The sequence below is a fragment of the Podarcis melisellensis genome, assembly GCF_964234715.1.
Source record: "Podarcis melisellensis genome assembly, chromosome: 1".
Classification (NCBI taxonomy): Eukaryota; Metazoa; Chordata; class Lepidosauria; order Squamata; family Lacertidae; genus Podarcis; species Podarcis melisellensis.
Genome location: NC_138528.1, coordinates 105302603 through 105328305, shown reverse-complemented (window position 1 = coordinate 105328305; position 25703 = coordinate 105302603). Strand labels below are relative to the sequence as shown.

Below are 25703 nucleotides of genomic sequence, written 5' to 3'. Positions count from 1 at the left end.
ACTCCCAATCCTTTCTTCCTGAAGGCGCGGAGGATGTTCTGTCTTGACAAGCTGAAAGACCTGTGTAGACAGAACTATCAACTATCAGAACAACACAAGGCTGAATTCTCCCCAGAATTTTAAAGAACTTAAATGCAGATTGCAGTTTAGAAGACAAGTTGTACACTATTATCTACTGTATTTTAAGAAGGCAGGCAATTCGTATGCATTGTAATTTTTATTTAACAAACAAGTGACAACACTAGAAAACACATTGATAACCAGTGCTTCAGCAGTGAATGTGGGTTCTAAAAAAGGTTCATTAAGATAAATAGCTTGGTTAAGATTCTAAACCATAAGTTTTATTCCTTCCAGGAATGCTGAAATGCATGTGTTTACAGCTGCAATTCCTTACCGGAACTTCTACACAATATTATTATCAAATATAATCAGCAGTTTCAAAATCAATACTTATAAAAGCCATAATTAACGCTTATTAGTAGCCCCTTGCAAATTTATTGCTTTGAGTTAAACATTCCTCAAGAAAAACTTAGAAACTTAACACTAACTTCACAGAACCCATTCACTCCCTCACTCAACCTTGGTTAACACTGGAAGCAAAATAAAAGAGACTTCCCAAAGGTGTTTTAAAATGGAAAGCTAACACAGAACTATCTCCTCCCCATGACTTGCAAACACACTTTAATGTTACCACTTAGAGCCAGTAGAAGAGCAAAAGTTGAGAAACATTTTCCAGAAGTTTAACTGATTACTTGTAAGAAGTTTATACAAAAGGAGATCATTTGCCTTACACGTAAAAATCTGTTATTTTAGAAGAAGGCATACATGTCATAATCTCAAAGGAGAAACAACACACTTGCAGGTCTCTTGATACCAATGTGCAACAGCAAATTTTTGAATTCAGCAATGCGTCATAAATCTAATAGCATTCAGTGTTTTACAAAACATATGCATACTGATGGTACTTGTGCCAGTTGAGTATCCACCCGGTCCTTCCATTCACATTTATGCAGCATCAAGTGTTCTGTCGAGTTCACCATCTTCAGAATCATCATCATCAGAAGCTGCTGAAGGTACACAACCCAATCAAAAACCTTTCTACAACTCTAAGGTACAGGAAGCAATTTTTAATTTGAACACGAACATGTTTAACATAGCATATATGTAATTTTAATTAAGTGTTTCCAAATAGAATGCTTCCTAAATTGAAAACCACAGTCATGCTTCACAACACACACACAAATCTTATCTCTTGAACTGAAAATGGAAAAACACCTACACATGCTTATGCTAAAATGAAATCAATATTTAATGAGCACCATGAAGTAAATGGAAGCAAATGTGTTTTAAACCCAATGCATGGGTGGGGGTAAAGCTTTCAATTTTATTGACAAAAGAATTGAAAATTATCAGAGAAGTCAGGTATTTCTGAAATGTCCTAAGGTAACCTATTTTTTTAATTGTTAAAAGAAGACCATCATACTTTTTTTGTACCCATTAATTGTATCCTTTAAGCAACATTTAAGAGGAAATTCCCAATCACCACAATAGCCTAGTTTCTATTTTAACCATTTCAGTCCAAAGTTTTCTAGGAAGTCTATGAGTTCTATCCAACTAAGTCATACTCAGAGCAGACTCACTAGGATCAATACACTCTAATTTAATTCAATTATTACTGTGGATTTATTAAAAGTATGCTTATGCTGGATATAACTCTTTGTACGATGCACTGTGTGATTTTGCTTTCATTTGATGTACAAATACATGTACATGGAAGGCACTATATTAACAATAACTGACATTTTGAAACACTTTCAGCAGAAGCAAAGGTTAAATCCACGTCCCTCAGAAAGGGAAAGTTGCTAAACAATTATTATTCTTCATTAAATTTCTATACTGTCCTTCAAAGATTACAGGGTAGTTTAAAATATAAAAAACCACAAAAATACATACCATAGTAACATACAAAAACAATACCCCCGCTAGTTTAAAAGGCCATAGATTGTTTAATTAGCCAAAGGCCTGGGAGAAGAAAAATGTTTTTACCTGGCGCCTACAGATATGTAACGAAGGTGCCAGGTGAGCTTCCCTGGGGAGAGCATTCCACAAGTGGGGAGCCACTGCAGAAAAGGCCTGTTCTTGTGTTTCACCCTCCACACCTCTCGTGGAGGTGGCACATGCAGCAGAAGGGCCTCTGATTACGATTGCAGGGTCCAGGGCAGTTCATATGGGAAGTCTGACAGAATCACTTGTGTTTAAAGTACAATACATTTTCTAAATAGCTACCAAACCAGTTGCTCTCACCCAAAGTGTGTCAGTGGCCTACACATTCCCAAAATTCATTGAAAAGGAAGCAAAAAATCCATTAAGTAGAATAAATTATACCAAACAGCTATAGCTGTAGGAGCAGCAAACTAGAAAATGGTATTTAAAGAGGGCAGCAAAATGATTTCCAACTATTGGAAACTGATTAAAGGAGGGTAGATAGTGTTGCTCCATAAGAGCAGCACGGCTGAAATAAGAACATATGAGAGAGCTTCAAGGAAGAGAAAAATAAAGGCAGCTGGTTCCTGGCAATACTATATTTCTCCTCTCTACAAATACAAGCATTTCTGCACGAACACTGAAGAAGACATTCTGCTCTACGAGCCAGCTCACAAATTCCTGGCTTCTGCTGTAATCAGGGTTTCATCAGCTCAAGCAGAACCAAAAGAAGCACACAGCTTGGACTAATTCAACTTCAGTTGGTATCAAAGACTATTGAGATTCCTACTCATTGGGAAGAGAAAAGGGGGTATGGGAATGTACAGCTGTAGGGTTTACAGGGAACAAGAAACTACTAATAACTTCAAGTTTAACAACTGTAAATGCTCACCTCTTTTTCCTCTTGCTGATCCACTAACGGGTTCACCACAGACTGTATGGCAAAGCAACTATAGATCTCAGGCCCTCCTCACTAACACTTCAGCATAGATACATACTAGAGACTGATTACTACGAACATGCAATGTAAGTTACAGCTATTCTACTGGTGCTATAATTGGCTAATGCATATTCTGTCCAAAATGCAAGCAGAAAGTCAGGTGGTTTATACTAGACATGACCAAGTTAGTCATCACCTACAAAGCAGCAGCCCTTCCCAAAAACGTAATTACCTCTAAAGGACACCTCTCTACAAGTTACTTAAGATTTCATTATAGAAATACACACTCCTGAGAACCTGATTACGTTATTCGGAGGCAGACATTAGGAGACAGCTAGACAAATTCCTAATGTCCACCTGAAAGTCAGATTGAGACAGTAAGGTTTCTCTTCATTCAGAATGGTCTTGCTAAAGGGAACAATCCAGTCAAGAATGAGTGCTTTTAATGGACTCTTTGCCCTTTCAGTTTTATTAGATATACCAGTCACAGCTGCGTGAAAATTGCACATCAGCCAAGTACTCAGCATTATACATCGCAAGATACGAAACAAGAATAAACTTCATCTTTGACTTTTAAATAAAACTAAAACAAGCAGAAGCCACCTACTTTCAATATCATCCATGTGTGCCTGAAGAGTCCTTGCAAGATTAATAAACTAGAAATAATACAGAAATAAGGTAGTTTTAAAAGTTGTAAATCACCGCAGGCCTGTAAAACAATTCATAAACCCCAAAGCATATATATGCCATGGAAGAATTTAAGTTTTCCCAATAAGAACAGTCTGCTACATCAGGCCAATAGCTTATGTAGTTCAGCACTCTGTTCTCACAGTAGCCAACCAGATACCCATGGGATTTCCAGCAACTGGTAGTAGGAGGCATGCAGCCTCCAATAGTGGAGGTAGGAGACAGCCTTGTCCATCCAAGCTGTTGGCCATCCCTACCTGTTATGGAAGCAGATTCCACAGAATGACTATGTGCTGTATATAATACTTTCTTTTGTCTATCTTGCTAATGAAGAGTCCCAATTATCCCCATGAATGCACACCTATAGAAAAACATGTGAGCTGGGCCAAGGGGGTGAAGGGATACTGATAATCGCAGAGGCTTTAAAAAGGCCCAGGAAACACCATCTGTATCTGTGAGCCAGAAATTCACACATGTAAGTTTCTCCACAAAAATGTGGGAATGTACATGGCTAAAACTGACCCAACAATTCACATGTTAAGTTTCTTAATGCAGAAGTTATTAACTGCATGTAGAAAAGTACTGTATGAGCTAGGCCTTAGAAATGGACATATGTTGACTGTGAACCTACTTGCAAGTTTCAGTCTAGTTTACTATATAGACAAGATGAGCACCGTCTTTAGTTCACGGAAATACATGGAGATCTTCAGATCCAAAACTAGAACAATGATTTAGAATGACTGGATTTGGGGTTTTTTGAATATTTGTCAAGGACACCCTTTGAGCAAGCAAGAGTGTAAGAAAATCTTGCTTAAGTACTATAATTGTAACAGAATGAAATCTATCATTAGATGAAACTCCTTGTTCAGGAAGGAGTGGGTGTTGAGAAAAACTTGCATAGATAGTTGTCATTAACTCCTACATATTTAGTCAATCTTGATAGCACCAGCCATCCAGGGGACTTTGCTAGAGGATAAAATAAAACCCTTTCCCAAACAGGCACATTTCTAGGGATTTTTATTGGTCAATCAAGAAAAAATATAACAAAGTCTGCTCAAAAAAGGTATAAAGTACTGGAAAGTGGATAGAACAGGCAGTGGGTCAATTTATCTACAAGCAGAGGCTGCATGGGGCTTCGTAGTTTGGAAAAAAAGGGCAACTACAATGATGCTCATGAGCCCAAATAGGTATATGAGACTTTTTAGGATAGAAAAATTAATGCATGTTCATGGAGGTTATGCTTATCCTCCACTTTCCTTTACCAGTAATGTACCAGTACAGGTGGCCAACCTGCAATCTAGCGACTGCATGCAGCCCCCCAGCCTCATTTTATATGGCCCCCAATGCCCCTGAAGCTGCCCCATTCTTCCACCCCATCACTTCCTCCTTTTTTCTCTTTCGATGCAATTTCAGAATAATTTGGAGTAGTGTTTTATTTGGTAAAAATAAATTGGTGAGTGCTGGTAGTTTTTTTATTCCCAGATGTTCAAGAACATCTTTTCCATAAATGTGTGTCTAGCATAGTAAAGTAAGGAAGTTATTACTTGCATGACCAGTAGTTGTATGTGTTTGTTGCACTGAAAAAACCCCCATCTATATACCAATTTGAATGTAACCATATAAAACCCAGTGGGTCTTACTTCAGGTAGACCTGTATTAGATTGAGAATTCTTATCTGAAATAGTCATGGATGCAGGACAGCCTTTATTCCAGATTAGTTTGTGGCTCCACCCATCAGCTCTGGCCCCACCTACTCTCTGCATGTGACACACAAACTCAGAGACATTGCTCCAAAGGAAATGTAGCCCACTCCTGCTATATGCTTTTTCTTGTCCTTGGATCCCAAGATGTTGCTAGACTACAACTTTCATCATCCCGAACAAGTGGTAGTGCTGGCTGGAGAAGAATGGAGTCCAATTGAGGATCCAAAGCTGGGAAATGCTGCCTTAACGTACTCTTAATCAACTTTAAAATTACATTCAGATACCACCCAATGCCTATTTAATCTCTCCAATGTGTGTGGCTTTGTTTGTTAAGCAGTACTTTAGGAAATAACTAGAACCCCATATGCAAGCAGGAAGGACTTGTGCCAACAGAACATGTGTACATGGCTGCATTTCCTATATAACATCTCCAGAGGGTCTTCAGACCTTTGTGAGCAACTTTGGGGCATGAGAGACTGCAGCAGGGATGAGCAGAAAGCCCCAGCTGGGAGTGTGGCTTTTGATTCTGACCAGTACAAAATTCGAGAAAATATCAAAACATGCTTTAATAGGTGTCGCAATCTGCTTCTGCCACAGAAGCTGTTTGCACCACTTACTTACCCGGACACGTGTGTTGGCCTCACTTGTAGTTCCCAGCATATCTGAAAAGCGCTGTTCACACAAGTGCAACAATACTACAAGGTAAAGCCCAGAACTGATAAATTCATAGTCTGCCTGGAGAAAGAGGGTATCATCAAGTCAAACATTTAAGTTGTCTTAAATGCACAATGAGTGCTGTTTTACACTGATTATTTTATCCCAGCACATGCAGGAGCCTTATTGCTTAATATCCATCAAAGATTTCAATCTTAACATGATTGCACTTTTAAAGAAACTGCTTTGTAAAGACCGTTCTTCCAAGTAAATGAACACCTCACTAAAATGACTAATTCTATACTTAAGTAGACATCTTGAGAAAATTGAGAGCTACACTAAATAATGGGAAGTCTTTTGGGCTCCTTTCTGCAAAACAAAGGGTGCCCTTGATAAATATTCAAAACTCAAACTCTAAATTAAATGTAGCATCAAATAAGCATAAAGTATTAAAAAACAGAAGCAAAATGCGTTATACATTTATAAAACTTATATGAGACACAAAAAGGCCTCATCTGCATATTGGTTAGAAAGATGCACAAGTATATTATACCTGTTTGACAGGGAGGATTCTGTCAAAGACACTAGCAATTTCACTTGTTGGCAGGTAGGTTTGCACATGTATGCCTTTCAACACGCCACGCCCCCCCAAAATGTTCTCAGACCTACCCCTTGTCTTTAAAAATTCTCCTAGCACCTCTTGCTAAGCCTATTTTGTAAAATTGTAGAAGGGAAATATATTCAGCATCAGCACACACACTGCTTATGACTAATGCCCCATTGATGTCTCCTTACTTATCAATGGAAACTAGCGCTGCCCTCTCCAAGTGCGTCTAAAGGCTACTCAGATATTCATTAATGGTGTCTGGTCCTATCACCTCCCATGACCTTCCGCATAGTGCATGGGAAATGGAACTGCAAGTACGTAACACTTTTTGCTTCAGACTGAAAATCCTCCCCGTTATTAGAAAGCTACACAATCTCTCACTGAGAAAGGAGGATTGTGACAGCATTCAGGTGAACTACACTCTCCCTTCAGACTCCATGAGGGAAGGTAAGCGTGGAGGAAGGAGGATGCTTCCACAGACATATTATTAAGAGTTCATCCTATAGACATCTTTTGAGATAAAATTGCACTGTCACTGTCAGAAGACAGTTTGTTTCTGCTATTCCATAATCCCAACTTTTATCTTGGACCACACAGCAAGTGAGGTCACTTTATCAATGATGTTCATTCTGGCTTCCCATTTATTTTGTTTTGCATTGTGTCTTAGGAACGTAGGATGCTGCCTCATACTGTATCAGACCACAGGATCCATCTAGCTCAGCATTGTCTACATGGGCCTGGCAACAGCACTCCCAAGGTTTCAGGCAGGGGTCTCTTCCATTCCTACTTAGAGATGCTGGGGATTGAAGTCAGAACTGCCTGCATGCAAGGCAGATGCTCACTGAGTTACCGCCCCCCAAAATTAAAAAATTAGAACACAAACACACAGACACAAAGCCCAAGATATACACACATGACATGTTATTCTAAACGGGCATTGTAGATATCAAATGTGGTTTGTGATTTATTTAGGACAATTAAAAATTCAGTATCAAATTTGACCTGAACTGATATTTTCTTCTAGAAAAAAAAGTGTCCCGAATCACAGCACAAAACTGACACTTACCAAATTAGCCAAAATATACTAACTTGTTCATTTGCATGTGCTCTATGAAGCTCATGGATATCAAAATTGTCAAGATTGAGATGCAGCTTCTCTTTGCACAGCTCACAAGTAGTTACTGCTACCAGTGAAGAACCTGAGGGAACAAGGGAGTTACACTTTTTGTTTCAGAGTGAAGGCATTCTTGAGTCAACTGGGCATATGAAAGCACACTAACAAACAGAAAGATAGGTTTATCTTTGTTTATATAACTGAGCCATTAATAAAAAATAAACATGCAAGGTAGAATACACTGGTGCCAGTGATCAAACAGCCATAAGTTTCAGCTGCATGACTTATGTTTCGCAGTTCACTTACTAGCACCATCATATTCTCCTTCATTGAAGCGTATAAATTTATGTACAGCTTCATATAAGGGGGAGGGGGCAGGTTGCTAACGCAGTGCTAGCAAAGTCCTTCACTGGTCAAAGAGCCCCGGCCTCTTTGAGCCTTCTCTTTTTAAAAAAGTGCATCTCTAGCCCTTCCAGGAAAATGTTACAAAACAGAGCACAGGCACTCTTCCAAGCCAATTTCTGTGAAATGACTCAGCCTGGCTGCTCCCACCTGTCAGTGGTTTTAGCCAATGAATGAAGTCAGAGTTGTGATTGGTAAATGAATAGAAATCCTTCAGGTCCTAAATAATTGCAAATCTTCCCCTCCCCTTTAATGCAATTTCCCCGCTTCTGTCTTAAGTTCTAGTCCTTTGAATCGCCATAAATCACCCTTTCTTTTTCCTCTAGCAACCAGGATCCATCTTTCCTGTGAGGGGTTCATCTGAGATTAAATAGATACTATAAATTATTTTCTGCAAAATTCCTCTCCCCGCTAAAGACAAATGTGAAAACTCTTCAAAGAAATTTAGGCATGTCTTCTGCTGTGCAGGAACTAAGGAATAGGCATTCATGAAGAATTCATTATATAGTTCAATGCAGTACAACTGTATACATAATCTACTCAGAAGCAAGCATTTTTCTTTAATGGGGCTTACTTCCAGGTAAGTGGGTACAGGATGGCAGCCTAGACTTTGGGTGGGTTGGCAAGGGGAAGGGGAGGCAGGGTTCTTGTGCCTTTAACAGTTGTATAGCAGTAACAAATTAAACAGATTAAGCATTGTATAGTCTGAAAATACAACTATGTAAAAAGCGTCAATATGACTATTATCTAACATTATGCTAAGGCATGTCCCAATGGCGGCCATCTTGTGTTATACCCCGCCCCTATGGAGGCCATTTTGTTACTGGTCCCACAACACTCTCAAAATTTGAAATATGCCCCCTTATCCAAAAAGGTTGGTGATGCTCTAGCATAAAGAGTGTGGTATGTCTCTCTATGGTCATATATACACACAAAAACAGAAACAGAAACATAAGTAGGTATTTGAAGTCCCCATTGCATCAAGCCTTCAGTCAATGGAAGAGCAACTCAGGAGCAAAGAAAAAAATCTTGTCCTAAAAAGGAGTTGCCTTACCTGAGTTAATCTTGGATTGTAGCCACTTTTTCATACACTCCTGGTGAACATAGCGCAGACTTCCAGTGCATTTACATGGCTCTATTAAGAGGTTAGTAGCAGAAGTAGACGACATCTGACAAATTCTACATAAGTCTCCCTCCTCCTCTTCAGAGTCCTCGGAAAGGAGGCTAAGTAAGAGGAAACAATTATTATGCAGAAAAAACTTGGAATACTTTTCACATGTTAACGCATTAATCTGAATCACATTCACATGTGAGACAATCACGAAGCTTTTCCCAACCCAAGTTATTAATGGCACTGAAGAGAAACCATTAACTAGGGGGCGTATACCATCTCTAGGAACGTTGCCTTGAACGTTGCCTTAGATCCTAACATTCCTTGCATGAACAAAAGAGGTGATATTCACCAAATGAGACTTGCTGCCCTCTCTTCCATCTACAGCCCCCTGCACATCCCCTAAGTCCGCTCCTGGGGATTGGGGAGCATTAAGAATGGTGTGCAGGGCTGCAGATGAAGGCAAGTTGGCAGAAAACCCCACCCCCACCTCAGTTAAAACGGAGGAGCAATTTAGGATCAAAACCAACATTTAAAAAAAAAAGTTGAAGATCTCTTGGTACATGGTATCAGTTTTATAATTGATTTAAAACTCCATTTAAAAAGCTATAGAAATAGTGCTTTTACCTCTCTTTAATTTTTTGAAGCCTTTCAGGGTCTCTTGAGGATAGTATTTTTGACTTGTCATTATCTTGTCCATCAGGCTGATTCCAGCTTGAAGGAATAATATCGACAGTTATCATAACATTGTCAGACAAATTACTCCCCAGGGTTGGGGGCACTGCAAACCGGAAGAGAGAACCAGGAAACATTCCTGATATTCCTGAATTTCTTCTACCATGCGCTGAATCTGGCCCAGAGGCAACAGACATAGCACCATTAGGTACTGCAGGTGTTGGTGGCCTGGCAACAGGCCTGAGGGATTCACTTTGTGCTTCAAGAGATACCTCCCCACCAGGTTCTCTTCTTCTGAAAAGATGCAGTGATCTAGCTGGTGTTTCAGAGGTAGAGGTTCTTGCAGTTTCATCTCTTCCTTCTCTTCGTCTTCTGGAAAACAAAGGTGTGCACCTGTTCCTCAGGGAAGATGATAGCCAAGAACCTGAATTTCTACTTTCAGAATCGGGTCTGTAACTTTCAGCTTCCGAATCAGAACTAGGATTTGATGAAACACCCGACAGGCCCCATCGTCTTCTAAGAAAGCTAAATCCCTGAGAAACATCAGGAGTCTGCCCTTCTGTGCCTTCAGAAGTTGTAACTGTGTTAGTAGCACTAGCTTGGGTAGAAGAATGAGCTCTTGGAACAGTTGAATCTTCAGAACCTAATGGTCTTGAAGTCAATGAGTCCTGGCTAGACCTTCTTGAGAAAAATGTTGATGACATACTAGAAGCTAAACGAGACAACAGTTGTCTTGTTGTACGCCTTCCTTCAGTATCTGCAGGAGGCTCACTCAGTGACCTTTGGGATGGCATAACTCTTTCAGAACTGTTTGAGGAACCGCTTCCACTTCTCATGGCACCAAGGGTAAACTCTGGTTGTATATTCCTTTCAGAAGATTCTACTTCTCTTGGGACATAGTTAGATCTTGAATTCCAGCTATGCTCTCGAGAGAGTAATGATGACTGATGTTCAGAAGGCAACTGGCGGTTCATGGATGTGTTCAGCCTCAAAGAGCTCAGTGAGTTCTCTTTTGGTCTTGCTCCCTGTGCATACGAAGCAGAAGATCTTTCCTGAAGATCTACAATAATAAGAATCACAAAAAGTCAACTGTAAAATACTGCTATGTAGATAAGACTAACCAAATATGATTATTATTAACTAGAGCCCAAGAAGTGCATTTTTAACTAGACCCCAATTATATGCATTTTTGCTCAGAAATAAGTCCACTGAATTTAGTGGGGCTTATTGGCATGTAAGTATGCTAGAGCTACAACCCTTGGTCTTGCTTAGAACATGGTTGATTATATTGATATATGCCATTTTTAGCATGCCCTTCTTCCAAGAAATTCATGACAGCATACTTGGTTCAGCCTTCCCCCTCCACATTTTATTCTCACAACCAACATTTGAGAAATTAGACAGTGTGCAGTAGCAACTGGCCCTACTACTCTGGTAAGTTTATTTGTTTTCTGTGTATTTCTATTCTTTTCTATTCCATAAAGATAATATTACAACAACAACAATAACTGCCAGCCAGCATTAACTATGTCTTTTTATTTGTGACTATACACATGTATGGTGGGCTGTAGCAATTCAAAATTACTCCTGGGTTCAGTTATATTTTATTTTCTCTATAGCGACACACCAGCAGAAGAGAAGAGAAGCAACAAGAATTAACATTTCTAAGTTTTTGAAATTGTTTTGACCAAATTTGAACCATGCCCACCCCCCCATCTCTTTTCTTATTCTACTTTTTTGGATGTGACAGCTATTTTGTGTTAAATAGGCCACACCCATAACAGCAGCCATTTTAGGACTGACAACCTCAGCACTTTCTCAAAATTCCAAATGTGCCCCCAAACCTAGGATGAGCATACCTTCCTCCCACAAATGCATCCCTGGAGACAGTGCACAATTAGGAAGCCATATCCTTAGTACTGTTCAATAATGCTATTTTATTAGCTTAAACTAGTTACAGGACTAGAAGTTAAGTTTTTTTAAAAAAACTGGCCCAATACATTCAACCCGTAAGGATTCTTTAAGTAAAACTTTGCCGTTCACAATTAGCAACATTCTAAACCCCCTGAAATTTCTATCCTGCCATGTGAGCCAAGAACAGTGTCTTCATCTAAGCAAAAACAGATAATAGACTGAACCTCATAAATAGAATGAAACAATACATACATGATGAAGTTGAAAAGTCACCATTTCTGCGACTACAGTCCACAAGACTGCTAATAGATGGTTCTGTTCTTTCCAGCTCTCTCCTCTCTCTTGCAAGTTCAGTTCCTAATGATCCAAGTACCATGGATGAAGATCTGGGTACATCGCTGTATCTCCATGGGGAATCTAAAATCAAAAAGTGAAAAACATATGTATTCTTGCTTCCTTGATAAAAGTCTTAAACACACAATATTTACTGCTGTGTTTTTAGGCCTGGTTGGAATACACTTTTCTCTTCTGAAAATTATGCACAACAATATAGTTATTGTTATTGTAATGGCAATATTGCCATTACTTGTCGATCAGTCAAAGCCACTCTATACTAGAAACTCTGGTTGTGGAATAAAAGCTTTATATGTATTTCATTGCCCCAAATAGATATTTTAGGAGCATAATAATAGTATCTGATGCTATATGCATCTGATGAAATAGACTCAACCCCACAAAAAGCCATAACATTTGTTAATTTTTAAGTTTCCACAAGACAACTGTGCTTGTGTAAGAGCATGGATAGCAAGAAGCTAGCTTCAGTATAAAACAAAATAAATACACATCATTTTATACCTTTTAGCACATCACTTACCTGAAACTGTGTTTAAACCATTATTTCTCACACTAGAGGTAGATGTATAAGAAAGTTTAGGTCTCTTAGAATCAGTATCCTGTTGCTGGCTATGCAGTCTTGAAGAATATGATCCCTGAGTTCTTTCAGATTCGCCAAACCAAGAAGATGTAAGAGGTGAAGATGAAGATGTAGACTACAAACAATGTTTTGAAAGGTTACTACTTTTCTGCAAATCACTGGGCCTTAAAAAAATAAGCTAGCAGAATATTAAATCAAATCAAAGTGAAAATGCTTGGGTTATATAATGAAAAGGGCTTGTATGAATGAGATTGAAAAAGAGCAGGCTTACCCTTAAAAGTATTAAAAATAAGTCTAATATCTATTGGTGATCTTCCCTCCCTCTTTTTAAAGACTTGGGAGCAAGCTTCAGAATCAGAGATAGTGCAAAGGGCTCCAAGTCCAACAACCAGAAACACAGGATTTGATATTTCTACAGTGGTACCTCTAGATACGAACAGGATCCGTTCCGGAGCCCCGTTCACATCTAGAAGTAAATGTAAGGAGCGGTGGCACGTCTGCGCACATGCGCGTCACTTTTCGCTGCGTCTGCGCATGCGGAGAAACCCGGAAGTAACGCGCTCCGTTACTTCCGGGTTGCCGAGGAGCGCAACTCGAACGCGCTCAACCCGAAGCGCATTCAACCTGAGGTATGACTGTATTCACTGTTAAGTAATACTAGTTAAAAGGTTTTTTCTTACTATTTAGACAACATGCTTAGATCCATTCTCAAGGATATACACAATCCCTTTAGCACAGTTCAACAGGTTTTAAAGAAAACAGTTCAATTAGCACAGTTTCTCTTAAAACTGTTTTTAAACTATCATTCATTTTCACATTCAGAAGCTAATGTCTTACATGCTCTGAAATCTTCTCGGATTTTAATTTAGGCATTCATGTGGCTGCCCCTTAAAATGTCATCAGACACAGAAAGCCATAGTGCAGCTCCTGGTTGGAACCAGATGTGACATTTGTTAACACCTGCTCTTTTTATCTGCATTAGCTGCTGGTTTGATTCTAGGCTGAATCTGCGTCAAATTTTCAAGTCTTAATAGTACTATCCTAAGCATATCTCCTCATGTAAAAGTCTCACAGAGTTCAGTGAGGCTTCTCCTGGCAAGTATGTACAGCACCAGGGGCTGAAGAACCTGTGGAAATTCAAATGTTGTTAGACTCCAGCTTTCTTCAACCCCAATGGTTAGGAATGATGGAAGTTAATAGTGCAAGATCAGAAGGGCCATATGATCCCCACCCTTGGTGTGCAGGACTGCAACTTAAATGACTGCAACCTAGACCCTGGAGTGCCTTTACCCAGGTTACCACCTTCACCCACCTCCCATTTTAAAATAATCTGAAGAATTATAAGGTACCATCACCAAGGGAAAGGTTTTCATCTACTAGCAACAAAGCATTTGCAGCAGTAGCATTGCTTTGTCAAAGCTGTGCAGAGCTTTTAGGATGCCTCTCTGCTGGTGTTAAGCGTTTTCCCATGTATTCTATTTTGTTCTAATAGCTATGTGGTTTCATATTTTATCTTTTGGAAGCCACTTTGTGATAGTTAAAGCAGAATATACATCTAAATCTAAATTAATAGTTAATTTGGGGTCTTAGTGTGGGAAATAATGCCAACTCTTTAAATTAAATTTAGCACTATTTATATCAAATATAAATATGCTTGTGAATTTATAATTGTGTGCTTATTTTTTATTATATTTCTCTATGTTAGAATTGTTGTTGTTCTTTTTGTTATATCCCACCTTTTTCCCTGACAAGGACTCAAGGCGGCTGCAGACACATGTCTCCTTCCTTAATTTCCCTTCATTTCTTCCACCCCATTCCCTGCTTTCTGCTCACAACATGTTCTCTAGCACTTACACAGAAATGTAACTCACAGAGCAAAAGTTAGAAACTTCCAGACTGAATGCAGATACTGAAAAAGTGAAGTTTGCACTGTTTGTTACAATGTAAAAAGTGTTGTTGTTGTTGTTTGGGGGGGGGGAAACAACATTTCCTGAACAAAAACAAGAAATAACATACAAAATGCTGTACTTAATCTCCATATTTGGAGGCCACCCCAAGAATGCCTTCTCTCATGTCTGCCAATCTAACTGCTTCTTCAGATGAGTACAAAAGTGGAGCTTCCGTACCCAATGGGTATGGGCAAAATATTACAGGGAAAGAGTTGTTAGGCAAAAACTAAGTAATTTGTGGGTAATCTTCGCAAAACAGGATTCTACAAAGTCCATAATGGCTAAGCACAGATACTTACAGATGCTTGGATTTTTCTAATACAATTCTAGACATCTTAGTTTCCTAAGAGAAAGCTACATTTCTGCAATCCAACTGCAGTCTAACACAAAACTAGACAACTGATAACATTTGCATGTTTCTTTGAAACAAAAAAAAATTCCTTCCAGTAGCACCTTAAAGACCAACTAAGTTAGTTCTTGGTATGAGCTTTCGTGTGCATGCACACGAAAGCTCATACCAAGAACTAACTTAGTTGGTCTTTAAGGTGCTACTGGAAGGAATTTTTTTTGTTTTGACTATGGCAGACCAACAAGGCTACCTATCTGTAAATGTTTCTTTGAAACTTACTTACAAGAAATTAAATTAATGCGACTGCAAACTTGGAAAACATTTAAAATAAATATTCAGGATACAAACAGCTCTTACCAGTCTGTTTCTGCTTCCCAACAATCTTCCAGACCATGGACGATCAAGTGTTCCTGAGTAGCGAGTTGGAGATGAAGCTGGAAGCTTCCATGGGCTTTCATATGCTTCTCTTTCTCCAATTGCCCAGTCTCTACTGGAACTATGCAACCGACTAGAATCCTACAAAGTAATATGGTCACATTTCTGCTCAAGACATCAAGTTGAGTTCCATCTATGGCTACCATCCTTACCATCTTTATGATTTTAATAAGTACATAAAAGCTATGTTTGTACCCAGAGTATTACACTTTGGATAATGTGGAGCAAATCCTGTACTTTTTTGGAGGAAGGACGATTACTTTTATAGATTTGTGATATACCACAATTATATATACACAAAGGAATGTGTCCCAGTAGGATTTGTACTTTAGTCCAAGAATGGAAATCTTTAAAAATGAACTCAAGCTATCAGTTTAAAAGCTGCAAATGTTGGGTGTAGTTCGGTGTACTTACTTACCTGACAGTTAAGTACTGTTACTCTACTAGATTCCTTTAGACTAAGAGGAATGAATATCTTGCTAACAGTGTATCACCATGGTGACTACTGCCTGAAGCTGGTTTGAACATTGCACCAGGCAGGATAAAAGAAAATATGCAAAGCATATCTATCATCACAAATAAATGGAATTGCAATTAACTGCAAGATTAGCCTCCCAGGGACCTGTGGCTGGGAGTACAGCAGTGCTGGTGTGCTTAACACTGATATACTGGCAACCAAGACCTAAATTGGAGCAGAGTTTTACAGTACAGTCAATGGCATCCTGCTGTACTGCATTTTTTAAAATATTGATTTTACACTGGTTTTATTATTGTTCTGTGTTGATTGTATTTGTATAGCAAGCTCCTTCCGAAGGATGGGTGGGATAAATGAATAAATAGTAACATAAATAAATAAAATTTATATGCCACACCAGGAACATGGTACCTGTACATATAAGGTCAACATTCCCAACACAATATTTGAAATGTGTTACAGTACGTTGGGTAAGGAACAGTCCAGGAAAATTCCCTTGTGAGGAAGAGCTATCTAGTATGACAGCATTTATTCACTTCCTTCTTCACGTTTGCCTTTCCAGAAGCCCTTAAGTGGAAGATGGTTTAAGCCAAGCAAAGTTTGTTCATCTTACATTTCATTTGGGCCACATTTTGACATTTCTGATACTCTGAATATTCATTTTCAATTATCCCATTGAAATTATCCAAACACCCATTAGGTGTTTCATTGAAGGCCTAATAATCACTATCGTTCACGGATCACTCTCTCAAAAAATTCCAATAGAATATTACTTGCAGAATGTCTTGTAGAATATTACAAGACATGCAGCTGAACTTGCTACCCTGATACAAGCTTTTATAATTTCTAGGCTTTACTACTGCAATGAACTTTAAATAGGCTGTCCATGAAAAGGACTTCAAAACTTCATCTGCTACAATAACCAGAACCATCTTTTGACAGATATTACAAGGAACACTTATTTAAACCCTGCGCTGTTGCAGCAGCAGTAACTGCCTATATACTATCAAACCAAATTCAAAATGCTTTGACTTTAGTGTCTGGGTCCAATATACCCAAATGACCATTTCTTTCAATATGCATATACCAGTACGAACCACAGGCTTGTACTGTTTGAATATGATATGATTCAAGCCACACAGCTATCTAGATATTACCTTTGTAGCTCTGGAATGCTCTGCCTACCATAGTGAGGAAATTGTGTTTTTTTGCCCACCCTCTGTGAGGACTGCATATGTTTGCTATTGGCTGATTTCTCTGATTATTTTTTATTTCACATAAGCAGCTTAAAACGCTTTGAGAAAATGGCCTTGAAGCATTTTAAATGTTCTATTTTGGGCTAAGAAAATATGACTATGAGCCCCTTCCTACCCATGTTTACTTAAAATCAAATCACACTGAATTCAATAAAGCATCCTTTCAACTGAAGGATGGTAGTTAAATTGCCTACTTACAGGAAGCATCAACTAAGTTTTAAAGTGTTGCAAGAATGCAACTCATTTTTTTACAAGTAGTCATACCTGTAAGACAGTCTTAAGAACATTCCCACAGGAGAATTCCTGCTTATATAATCTACTGAAAACAAACTGAGAAAGAGCTATAATCCTTGCCCAAGTCCTTGTTTTGTAAGTTACTCTTAACAGAGAAATGCTAAAGCTTAAAATAGCCACAAGCATTTCTATATTTAGAGGCTTAATTCTGCTAATTCTTCAAAAAAGATAGCTAAAAGCACCTACAAAATAAACTATTTCCCAATACCACTTTTCAGTTGAAGCCAACCCCTGTTTTAGGATAATGCTTTAAAATAGCAATACTGCACTATGTAGTCTAGCGTTCTACACATACAAAATACAAAAAAGTAAACTTGGAAGAGAAATTCCAAGGCCACATATATATATTCTAATTATGGACAGTATATTGACAATATAGACAGTATGTTGGCAATTGAGGAAAAAAGAAGTGTTTTTTTCCAGCAGTACAGCAGTTGCTTGCTTGTACTGTGAAGTTATGGAAACAAGCCAATCTTCTTTACTAAGAACTTATCACCAAATAACTTACAAAACCTAGCATGCACTACTAGTGCTGCATTTGCCCTGTAGGAAGTCCGTCCATCAGGTGGGGAAGGAATATAAGTGGCAGAAAGAATGTTTATATGTTGAACTGGAAAGTGCGGGTCACAGAATGAACTCAGTGAGCTTTGCACTCAGAGATGGTCATGTGGTCTCTCAATGGACCACCCAATAACAGGGACAGGGATAGCATTATATTGTTTAAGGCTAAATGGCATGTACTAATATGGAAAATAATAAAAGGTGTTATTTGTACATCATTATCATGGGGCTAGGCTAAGTCTGCCACAAAGCACAGGTCATCTCAGTTTTTGAGTTGGCAAAGAAGTATTATCTCTGCCCTAATACCCCTTGGGATTATGGCCCAACCTACCTTACCCCACATTAATGCACCCATCCTGTGAGGGAGAAGATATATATGGTTTGCATGCCTACCACAGTTAATGCTATATAAAAATTAAGCTTATCCCTATAAAGTAGTCACTAAAGAGTAGAATGTAGCCCTTATGCTTTGTTCAGATTTAAAAAATATATATTTAGAAAATGCATAGCCTGTCCTTCCACTGCAGTTATAATACTCGGGGAGATTAGACTAATTTAACCAAATTTACCGTTCTAAAAAAGGTGTGCAGGATTTGTGCTTGTTTCCACAAAAACCTTAATTTCAGAACTCTGATGTGACAATCAAGCTAACAACACTTTTTATTTATTTCCTTGAGATATGCGTAATACCCAAAACCAATAAGCATACTTTTTATAGGCTTAATAGCTGTAAACTTCATTCCCCTTTTTCTTTTCTTCTTTTACACTTTTTGTCACTCAGGCTCCTTTGTCCAAGACAAAGGATTTGTGCATTTGAGAACGCACTTTTAGTTGGGTTTCCAGCTGTTGTTGGACTACAACTCCCATCATCCCTAGCTAAGCAGGGCAAGTGGTATGGGATGATAGGATTTGTAGTCCAACAGTAGCTAGGGAACCCACATTTGAGAAACACTGTTCTAATATATAAAAGTTACCATTAATATCTGTATAAAGGACTAATACATACACCTAAGGTTTAATCAGTATGAAGAGATCTGTGTCATTCACAAACTGCCAAGTGACAGAATTTCTGGTATTAAATAAATCTATCAAGGCTTCAGAAGATGTTTTTGGACATCTTATCATGATCATATCTTAACATGTTAAACAGATTAATTAAAGTTCTTTTTCCTAGCAAGGTATATCCCCTTTTCATGCAACTTAAGTCCACTCATTTGTTCCTGAGCAGAAACTCAGAAGCGGAAGCTGAATGAAGCATGTATCACCATCAAATACTACTTACTTGGCATCCAGGTTCCAATCTAAGTGAAGATTCTCTTGTAAGATATGAGTCAGTTAAACTGGTTCCTCCATTTCCTGCTCCTGTCCTAGCACTTTGAGAACTGGATGGCTGAGTGGATACCCTCCTTGGAATTCTTGGTGGCTTTGATTCCATATTCTATGCAATATGAAAAAAATATTTATATTTCCAATTAGATAATGGAGCATATTCTTTGTAGTAATACAACAATACAAGTTATAAATTTAGCATTCATATGACTTGTAACATTAAGCTTTGCACAAATGTTTATACACTAACCTGAGGATCAACAAATTAAGGTTAAATCTAAGTACAAAGCAAATATATACATTTCAGAAACTTGGAAATAAACTGCAGCCTCTTAATCATTTGGTCTACTGTAATGGATAATATCTTCCTACAGTCGCTAAACAGCAACAAAATCAAAGTCTGGACAATGCTATAACACTTGCTGAACTTTTTTGAAGAGACACAACACAAGTAGAAGTTTGGGGGCTTTAAGAACAACACTCCAAATTGTACAAGTGGCTATCCAATTAATGTCACAACAGTGGTTTCAGTTTGGGTTCCAGTTTACTATACAGTTTTACCTGATCAGAAAAATGACAACCATTCCCCTCTGATGACATTATTCATAGAACTGGAGTAACAAATACATACCTAGTCAAAGCTTGACAAGTCACAGCTAAAAACTACAAGGAAGCACTTACTAGAAGTAAACCTAAAGAAGCTGGCATTTCTGAAATGTATGATATGCAAGAGTAGAAAAGTCATACATGTTGAGGTATCATAATAAAGCTTCAGGAAGGTCAACACTGAGCACCTGCTACCATCTAATAAAGTTATTAACCTGGTTATCTAGAAGAAGCTCATATAACCTTGGTAATAAATAAACTATTTCAAAAGCTGTTCACAAGATATACAGCCCTGAAAGTAAATACCCTGTGTGTAACCTAGTGGAAATGTAGCTTACTTCATAATAAAAAACAAGAAAAAGCAAGCACACAGAGCTGTTTCAGCACTCCCATCAACTCACAAATGTGCACAGACAAGTTCACCTGGCTTTGGGGGAATGAGCTTTTTGTGATTTTCTAAGTCACGTACAGTTATTGCTGTACATTCAGACTGTAAGAACTTCCTGGGTATCATTGCACATGCTTAGTGTCTTGCTTAAATGCAACCCATGGCCACTATACATGGAACACTAGTACGCCAACACAGCACCTGCTCAGGCCATAGACACACAGTATGCTAACATTTGTACATACCAAAGTCAATCAGAAGCCAAGTGTGTGCTATACTGCAAACGTAAATTCTTTTTGCTCATTCAACATATTTACAACAGGCAACAGTTGACAAAAAATGGTGATGATCTGCTTAGGTTCCCTTTTGTATTTTTTTAAAAAGATGACTGCCCCTTCCTCCCTTCCTATTACTCTTCCCTCAACTTCTGAGAAGTCACAACTGATGGTTTTGTGTGCAGACGCAAAAGTGTAAGTTTCATCAAGCACTACCTTCTGGTTTGAGCACATTCAGTTGCATCTAACCAGTTCCTTCCTTTTTCTGGCCTCAGTACCTTCCTCATTCTTATTTTTTGGTTATGTTAAGAATACACATATAACCTTCCACTCTAAAGTTTAAGGCATAACATGCATGTTTGTCTGAGGTAATGAAGCCTCATGCTGTATTCACACGATAATGTTTTGTGAATGTTTGGTTTAGGACTCAAGCCAGGTCAGGTACTCAGTTATCCCAAGACTGCTTCCATGCGCCCATCCAGACTAGATGAGGACTAGATGGGCAGAAATTCAAAAAGATGCAGTGTGCTCAAAACTAGAGTTCAATCTATACATTTATGATTTTTTTTCTGCATATTGTATTTTACTCTAAGGAACTGTATTTTTTCTTATGTTTGCTTCTGCAATGACTACATTTAAATATTTTTCCTCTGCTGAACTGCTATTTTATTGCTGCCATTTAAAAGTTACGATGTCTTTGGAAGTTTTGCTCATGTCCTGCCAACAATATCCTGTACACTTCAGAACTGAGTCACTTAAGAATATTTACTGTATCATCTACCCAAGTTTATGGGCAGAGCAATCTTATGAAGGGGGAGGGTCCTTGAAAGAGGTACCACCCCTACCCACTGGTTCCAATGGAGAGGGGAATTACACGTCCTCTAAAATTGACATAGCTTTCTCCTAGTTCTGAGTACAAGAGGATTTGGATTCAATGGATCTAAAGTGTCACTATATGCTCCTAGAATTACCCCTTTTCCCCATCACCAGCAGGGCAGTCACGGCAGTGAATCTCCTTTTCCCTGCATCTGTACAGTGGTACCTCGGGTTACAGATGCTTCAGGTTACAGACTCCGCTAACCGAGAAACAGTACCTTGGGTTAAGAACTTTGCTTCAGGATGAGAACAGAAATCGCGCAGCGGCAGCAGCAGAAGAAGCAAAGGCCCCATTAGCTAAAGTGGTGCTTCAGGTTAAGAATGGACCTCCAGAACGAATTAAGTTCTTAACCCGAGGTACCACTGTACTTTGAAATGCACTGCATCTTTGCATGGCTCACTGGTATCTCCCTTCAATGAAGTTTGACCAATTACTGTTAGAAGTCAACTAAGCAGCCCTGATTCCCAACTTGGTTCCCTAAGAGACTCCACTATTTCTTTCTCTCCCTGATTAAGTCTGTTGCTGTATTTTTATCACTGCCTCCTCTTTAACCATTATCTTATCTCTCACATTACCCAGCAGCTGCTAAAGTTTTAGAAGGCACTTTTGATGAGAGGCCTTAAAAGGAGGCATCTGAGAGTTCAAATCTACCAGATCGATCCAATTACACATTTGTTGATTAAGTACAGATACTTTGCTAATGTCATTCAAATAGTTCAAGGAGCAGCTTATAAATTTGACTGAATAACTGTACAAAAAAGTCTTTTGAATGGTGCCTGAAGCTAAAAGTAGGTTTTAATGAAGTAGCAATGTAAAAGTCATGAGTACACAATGTTGAAAACAATACAAACTGTTTATCGCTTGTCTTTTTTCTGTATCCAAGAAAGAGATCGTTTTAGGTAATGGGTTTGGCTGAAGTTCTTAGGAGAAAACAGAGGTGCTCAGTGCAATATATAGTAAAAGTTATCAAATGTCAGCTGAAAATTACCCATAGTGGACACACCACTGCGCTTCACCAAACTGCTTCGTCCTTATATTTTCATCCCAGTTGTCTCCAAAACAGAATGTAACCCCAACTGGGATAAAAATATCTAGGTAAAAAGAGTTCTGAAGAAGACTAATGTATTGCTTTTCTTTCCCACCCCACCCACACTCATGCTGCCATAATGTTTAACTTGGCCCCAGACAAGTAAAAACTGGAGGAAGAAGGAAACAAAACTGTCTCTAACTAAGCAAGACTATATCCAGCTAAAGAAGCCAACCTCCTTCCCTGTTTAAAATGGCAGGAAAAGAACATGGCAAACAGATTCTGAAGATGGTAAAGTGAAGTTGCAGCAAAGAAAGTTGCAGCTTACCAACAAAACCCTGCTATTGATGCTGGCTCTAAGAACTTCCCTAACTTCCTCCCTGCAATATTGCTTCCAAAAAAACTCTTGCAACACTGACAGTGATGATTTAGACCTACTTGCAACACACATTGTTCCATACAGAACACATCTAATTAAGCAATGTTTCTCCTGAGGGGCAATTTTTTACATCTGCATTCTCCCTTCTAATGCAGTTTCGCAATTATCTCATCCTGAGACAAAGAAGGCGGTCTTGGGGAAAACATCACAGAGTATAAATTATTAGGGAGCAAATATCATGAACTACTTCATGTTCAATGTTTCTCCAACAGGAGTCTGAACATAAAGCTAGGGCACTAATTTAGCTAAACTAATATAACAACACTTCCATTAAGTCACTGCAGCCATCTTGGGGCAATGTAAGGATTCTTCTCATCCTCATGGCAAATTCTAACATACCCACATACGATAAACATCATTACTTGAGCAAACTTAGTCAAAGCAGTTACTGAAAACAGATCTAGTTCCCTGCAGATTAAACTAGCTGTTTACCAGTAAGATAGCACTACTCCAAATTTTAGCACTAATTCAGGATGGGCTGCAGGAAACAAAACTTACTGTTCTCTGGGGCCACTATGAGCTGGATGTCCTAAACAAGGGAGTAGTGTTACATTACATAACTGTAGTAAATGCAGAACAAATTATACATAAATGTTCATCATGAGCCCGGCCTTGGCTGGGGAGGGCGGGGTATAAATAAAAAATTATTATTATCACTGTAACATCAAGATTTTCATATTCAGTGGTACCTCGGGTTACAGACGCTTCAGGTTACAGACTCTGCTAGCCCAGAAATAGTACCTCGGGTTAAGAACAGGATGAGAACAGAAATTGCACAACGGTGGCGCGACGGCCCCATTAGCTAAAGTGGTACCTCTGGTTAAGAACAGTTTCGGGTTAAGAACGGACCTCTGGAACAAATTAAGTTCTTAACCAAAGGTACCACTGTATTAAAGCCACTTCTGAGTAAAGACCACAACCCAAGGTTTATCAGCTTATGCCACCTTAAACACAATACTTTTTCAATGGTGACACAGTACTTATCTGTGGGCAACTTCACCAAGTGATGCAGAGGCACACAAAAATTGCAGCCCTGTGAGGCTGCTGACAATTTTATGCCAATGGTCTCTGTAACCCCCTTGCAGAAGAGGAATCAAGTCTGTAAGGATGTGGGAGCAAAATGTCAGACAATGGGACATGAGAAACGGGAAAAGGAGAAACTAGGATCTTTCCATTAGCTTCGGGGGGGGGGGGGGGAGAGAGAATCAGAGCAGCCCCAGAATCTGTGTCAAGCTGTCCCATGGGACATAGCTGAGGAAGAGAAAGGCAATGCCGTAAAGGCTAGATCAGTCAAAGCTTGTTCCAGAGCATATATTCGACATAAATAATCAAAGACGTGCAAATGCTGCTGAGAAACTAAGGGATGCACTGGATGCAGAAATGGGCTAGGGAGACCTGGGCCTCAATTCCAACGCCCATTGCTGTCAGCCTTACCTACGTCACAGAGTTGACACGTGGATAACATAGGGAATAACACCAGGTATACACCTTGGGAGGAAGGGCAAGACACAAACCTGATGATGAAGACAAATGGAAAGAAGTACAGCATGTCGTAACAACAGGGCAAGGGTTGGGGGGGTATTAGAGGCTGCATAGTTATTGCCAACCCCATAACACATGTATCTCTATGGAGAGGACTAATTAAATCAACGAGCCTAGTTGCGTATCTTTCCCTACTGTTACTTTTTGAAACAGGCAATGCAAATTAATATGTATTCCGTGTGTTGTTGTTGTTGTTATGTTATGTTTACAGTGCTACGGTTGAAAACCAGTAATACGAGTCTGCATGTTCCCTTCCATATTTTTTTTTCTTGGCACACTTATGGGGCGAAAGCCAGTGAGAATTTCCAGTTCACCTCCTCGACTGCATGGTTGGGAAGCATTTGAAAAGGAAAAAAGGTACGCCTGCCTGAGAGGAATTATTTTTATTTTCTGCATACGTAGCCATCAAGACTGCTGGATAAGGGGCGATGTTTCCAGGGTCAGGCCAGTCCCTCAGAGCCTTACAAGGGAAAACGAGAACTGGGCCAAGGGCTCCTGCCGACTCACTCTCACACAAGATGGAGCCTCCAGCTTCAAAACGGTGGCCCTCGCCTCCAGCCCCGACACGGAGCACCGCCCCCGCTTCGCCCCATGTGCCCCCCACCCCACCAGACGAGACACGGAACACGAGACACAAGCTGCTCACCGCCGCTTGCCGCTCTCCGACTCTGCTTCCTCCTCCTCCAGCTGCTGGCTGATCCGACAATGGCGGCCGCTTCAACGCCGAGTCGAGGGAGGGGAGGGAGCCACCCAGCGCCGCCTGCCAATCACCGCCGAGCCAACGGCCCCGACTCGCCGCCAGCTTCTCCCCAAACTGCTCTCGCGAGAGCAGGAGCCACAACCAGCGTCGACGCACATACAACACCCTCCCCCCCACCCTTATCTCGTGACTATCTCCGGTGAGGTCGATGTGTGCCGAGGAGGCGCCCGGAGGCTGCCGGGAAAGCGGAAGAGCTGGTGCTTTTGTGGTTTTGTGGGTGGGACCGCACTTACCCTTGGGGCGTGTGACGTATGACGCACGTCACTTGCTGGAATGACGCCCGGGGTGCGCGCGTGTGTGCGCACGCGCGGTTCTATCTGTACAGGTCGCTGAGACTCGTTGAATTAAATGGTGCAAGGTCCACGCGACGGTTTTAGAGGTGTTAGAATACTACTACACTGCATCTCCCACCCCACC

At 39.6% G+C, this 25703-nt stretch overlaps 1 protein-coding gene across 6 annotated transcripts; it reads right to left on the bottom strand.

Annotated features, from left to right (window-relative positions):
- Positions 1 to 198: 198 nt before the first annotated feature.
- Positions 199 to 25390, bottom strand: MARCHF7 (membrane associated ring-CH-type finger 7). Of its 6 annotated transcripts, none has more exons than XM_081928952.1 (12): positions 25173 to 25390; positions 24419 to 24498; positions 19326 to 19481; positions 15380 to 15538; positions 12665 to 12839; positions 12043 to 12207; positions 9829 to 10936; positions 9145 to 9314; positions 7664 to 7773; positions 5935 to 6048; positions 3531 to 3579; positions 199 to 1067 (listed from the first exon to the last, which is right to left on the bottom strand). In XM_081928952.1, exons 3-12 carry the CDS (start codon positions 19476 to 19478, stop codon positions 1006 to 1008), a joined length of 2265 nt encoding a protein of 754 aa, XP_081785078.1. In that variant the 5' UTR covers positions 19479 to 19481; positions 24419 to 24498; positions 25173 to 25390; the 3' UTR covers positions 199 to 1005. The 6 variants fall into 6 exon arrangements, 4 of the variants coding, with proteins under 4 accessions (XP_081785078.1, XP_081785079.1, XP_081785077.1 ...); XM_081928953.1 differs by having other exon boundaries at positions 24419 to 24472; XR_014172560.1 differs by lacking the exon at positions 24419 to 24498 and having other exon boundaries at positions 7641 to 7773.
- Between the last annotated feature and the right edge of the window lie 313 nt (positions 25391 to 25703).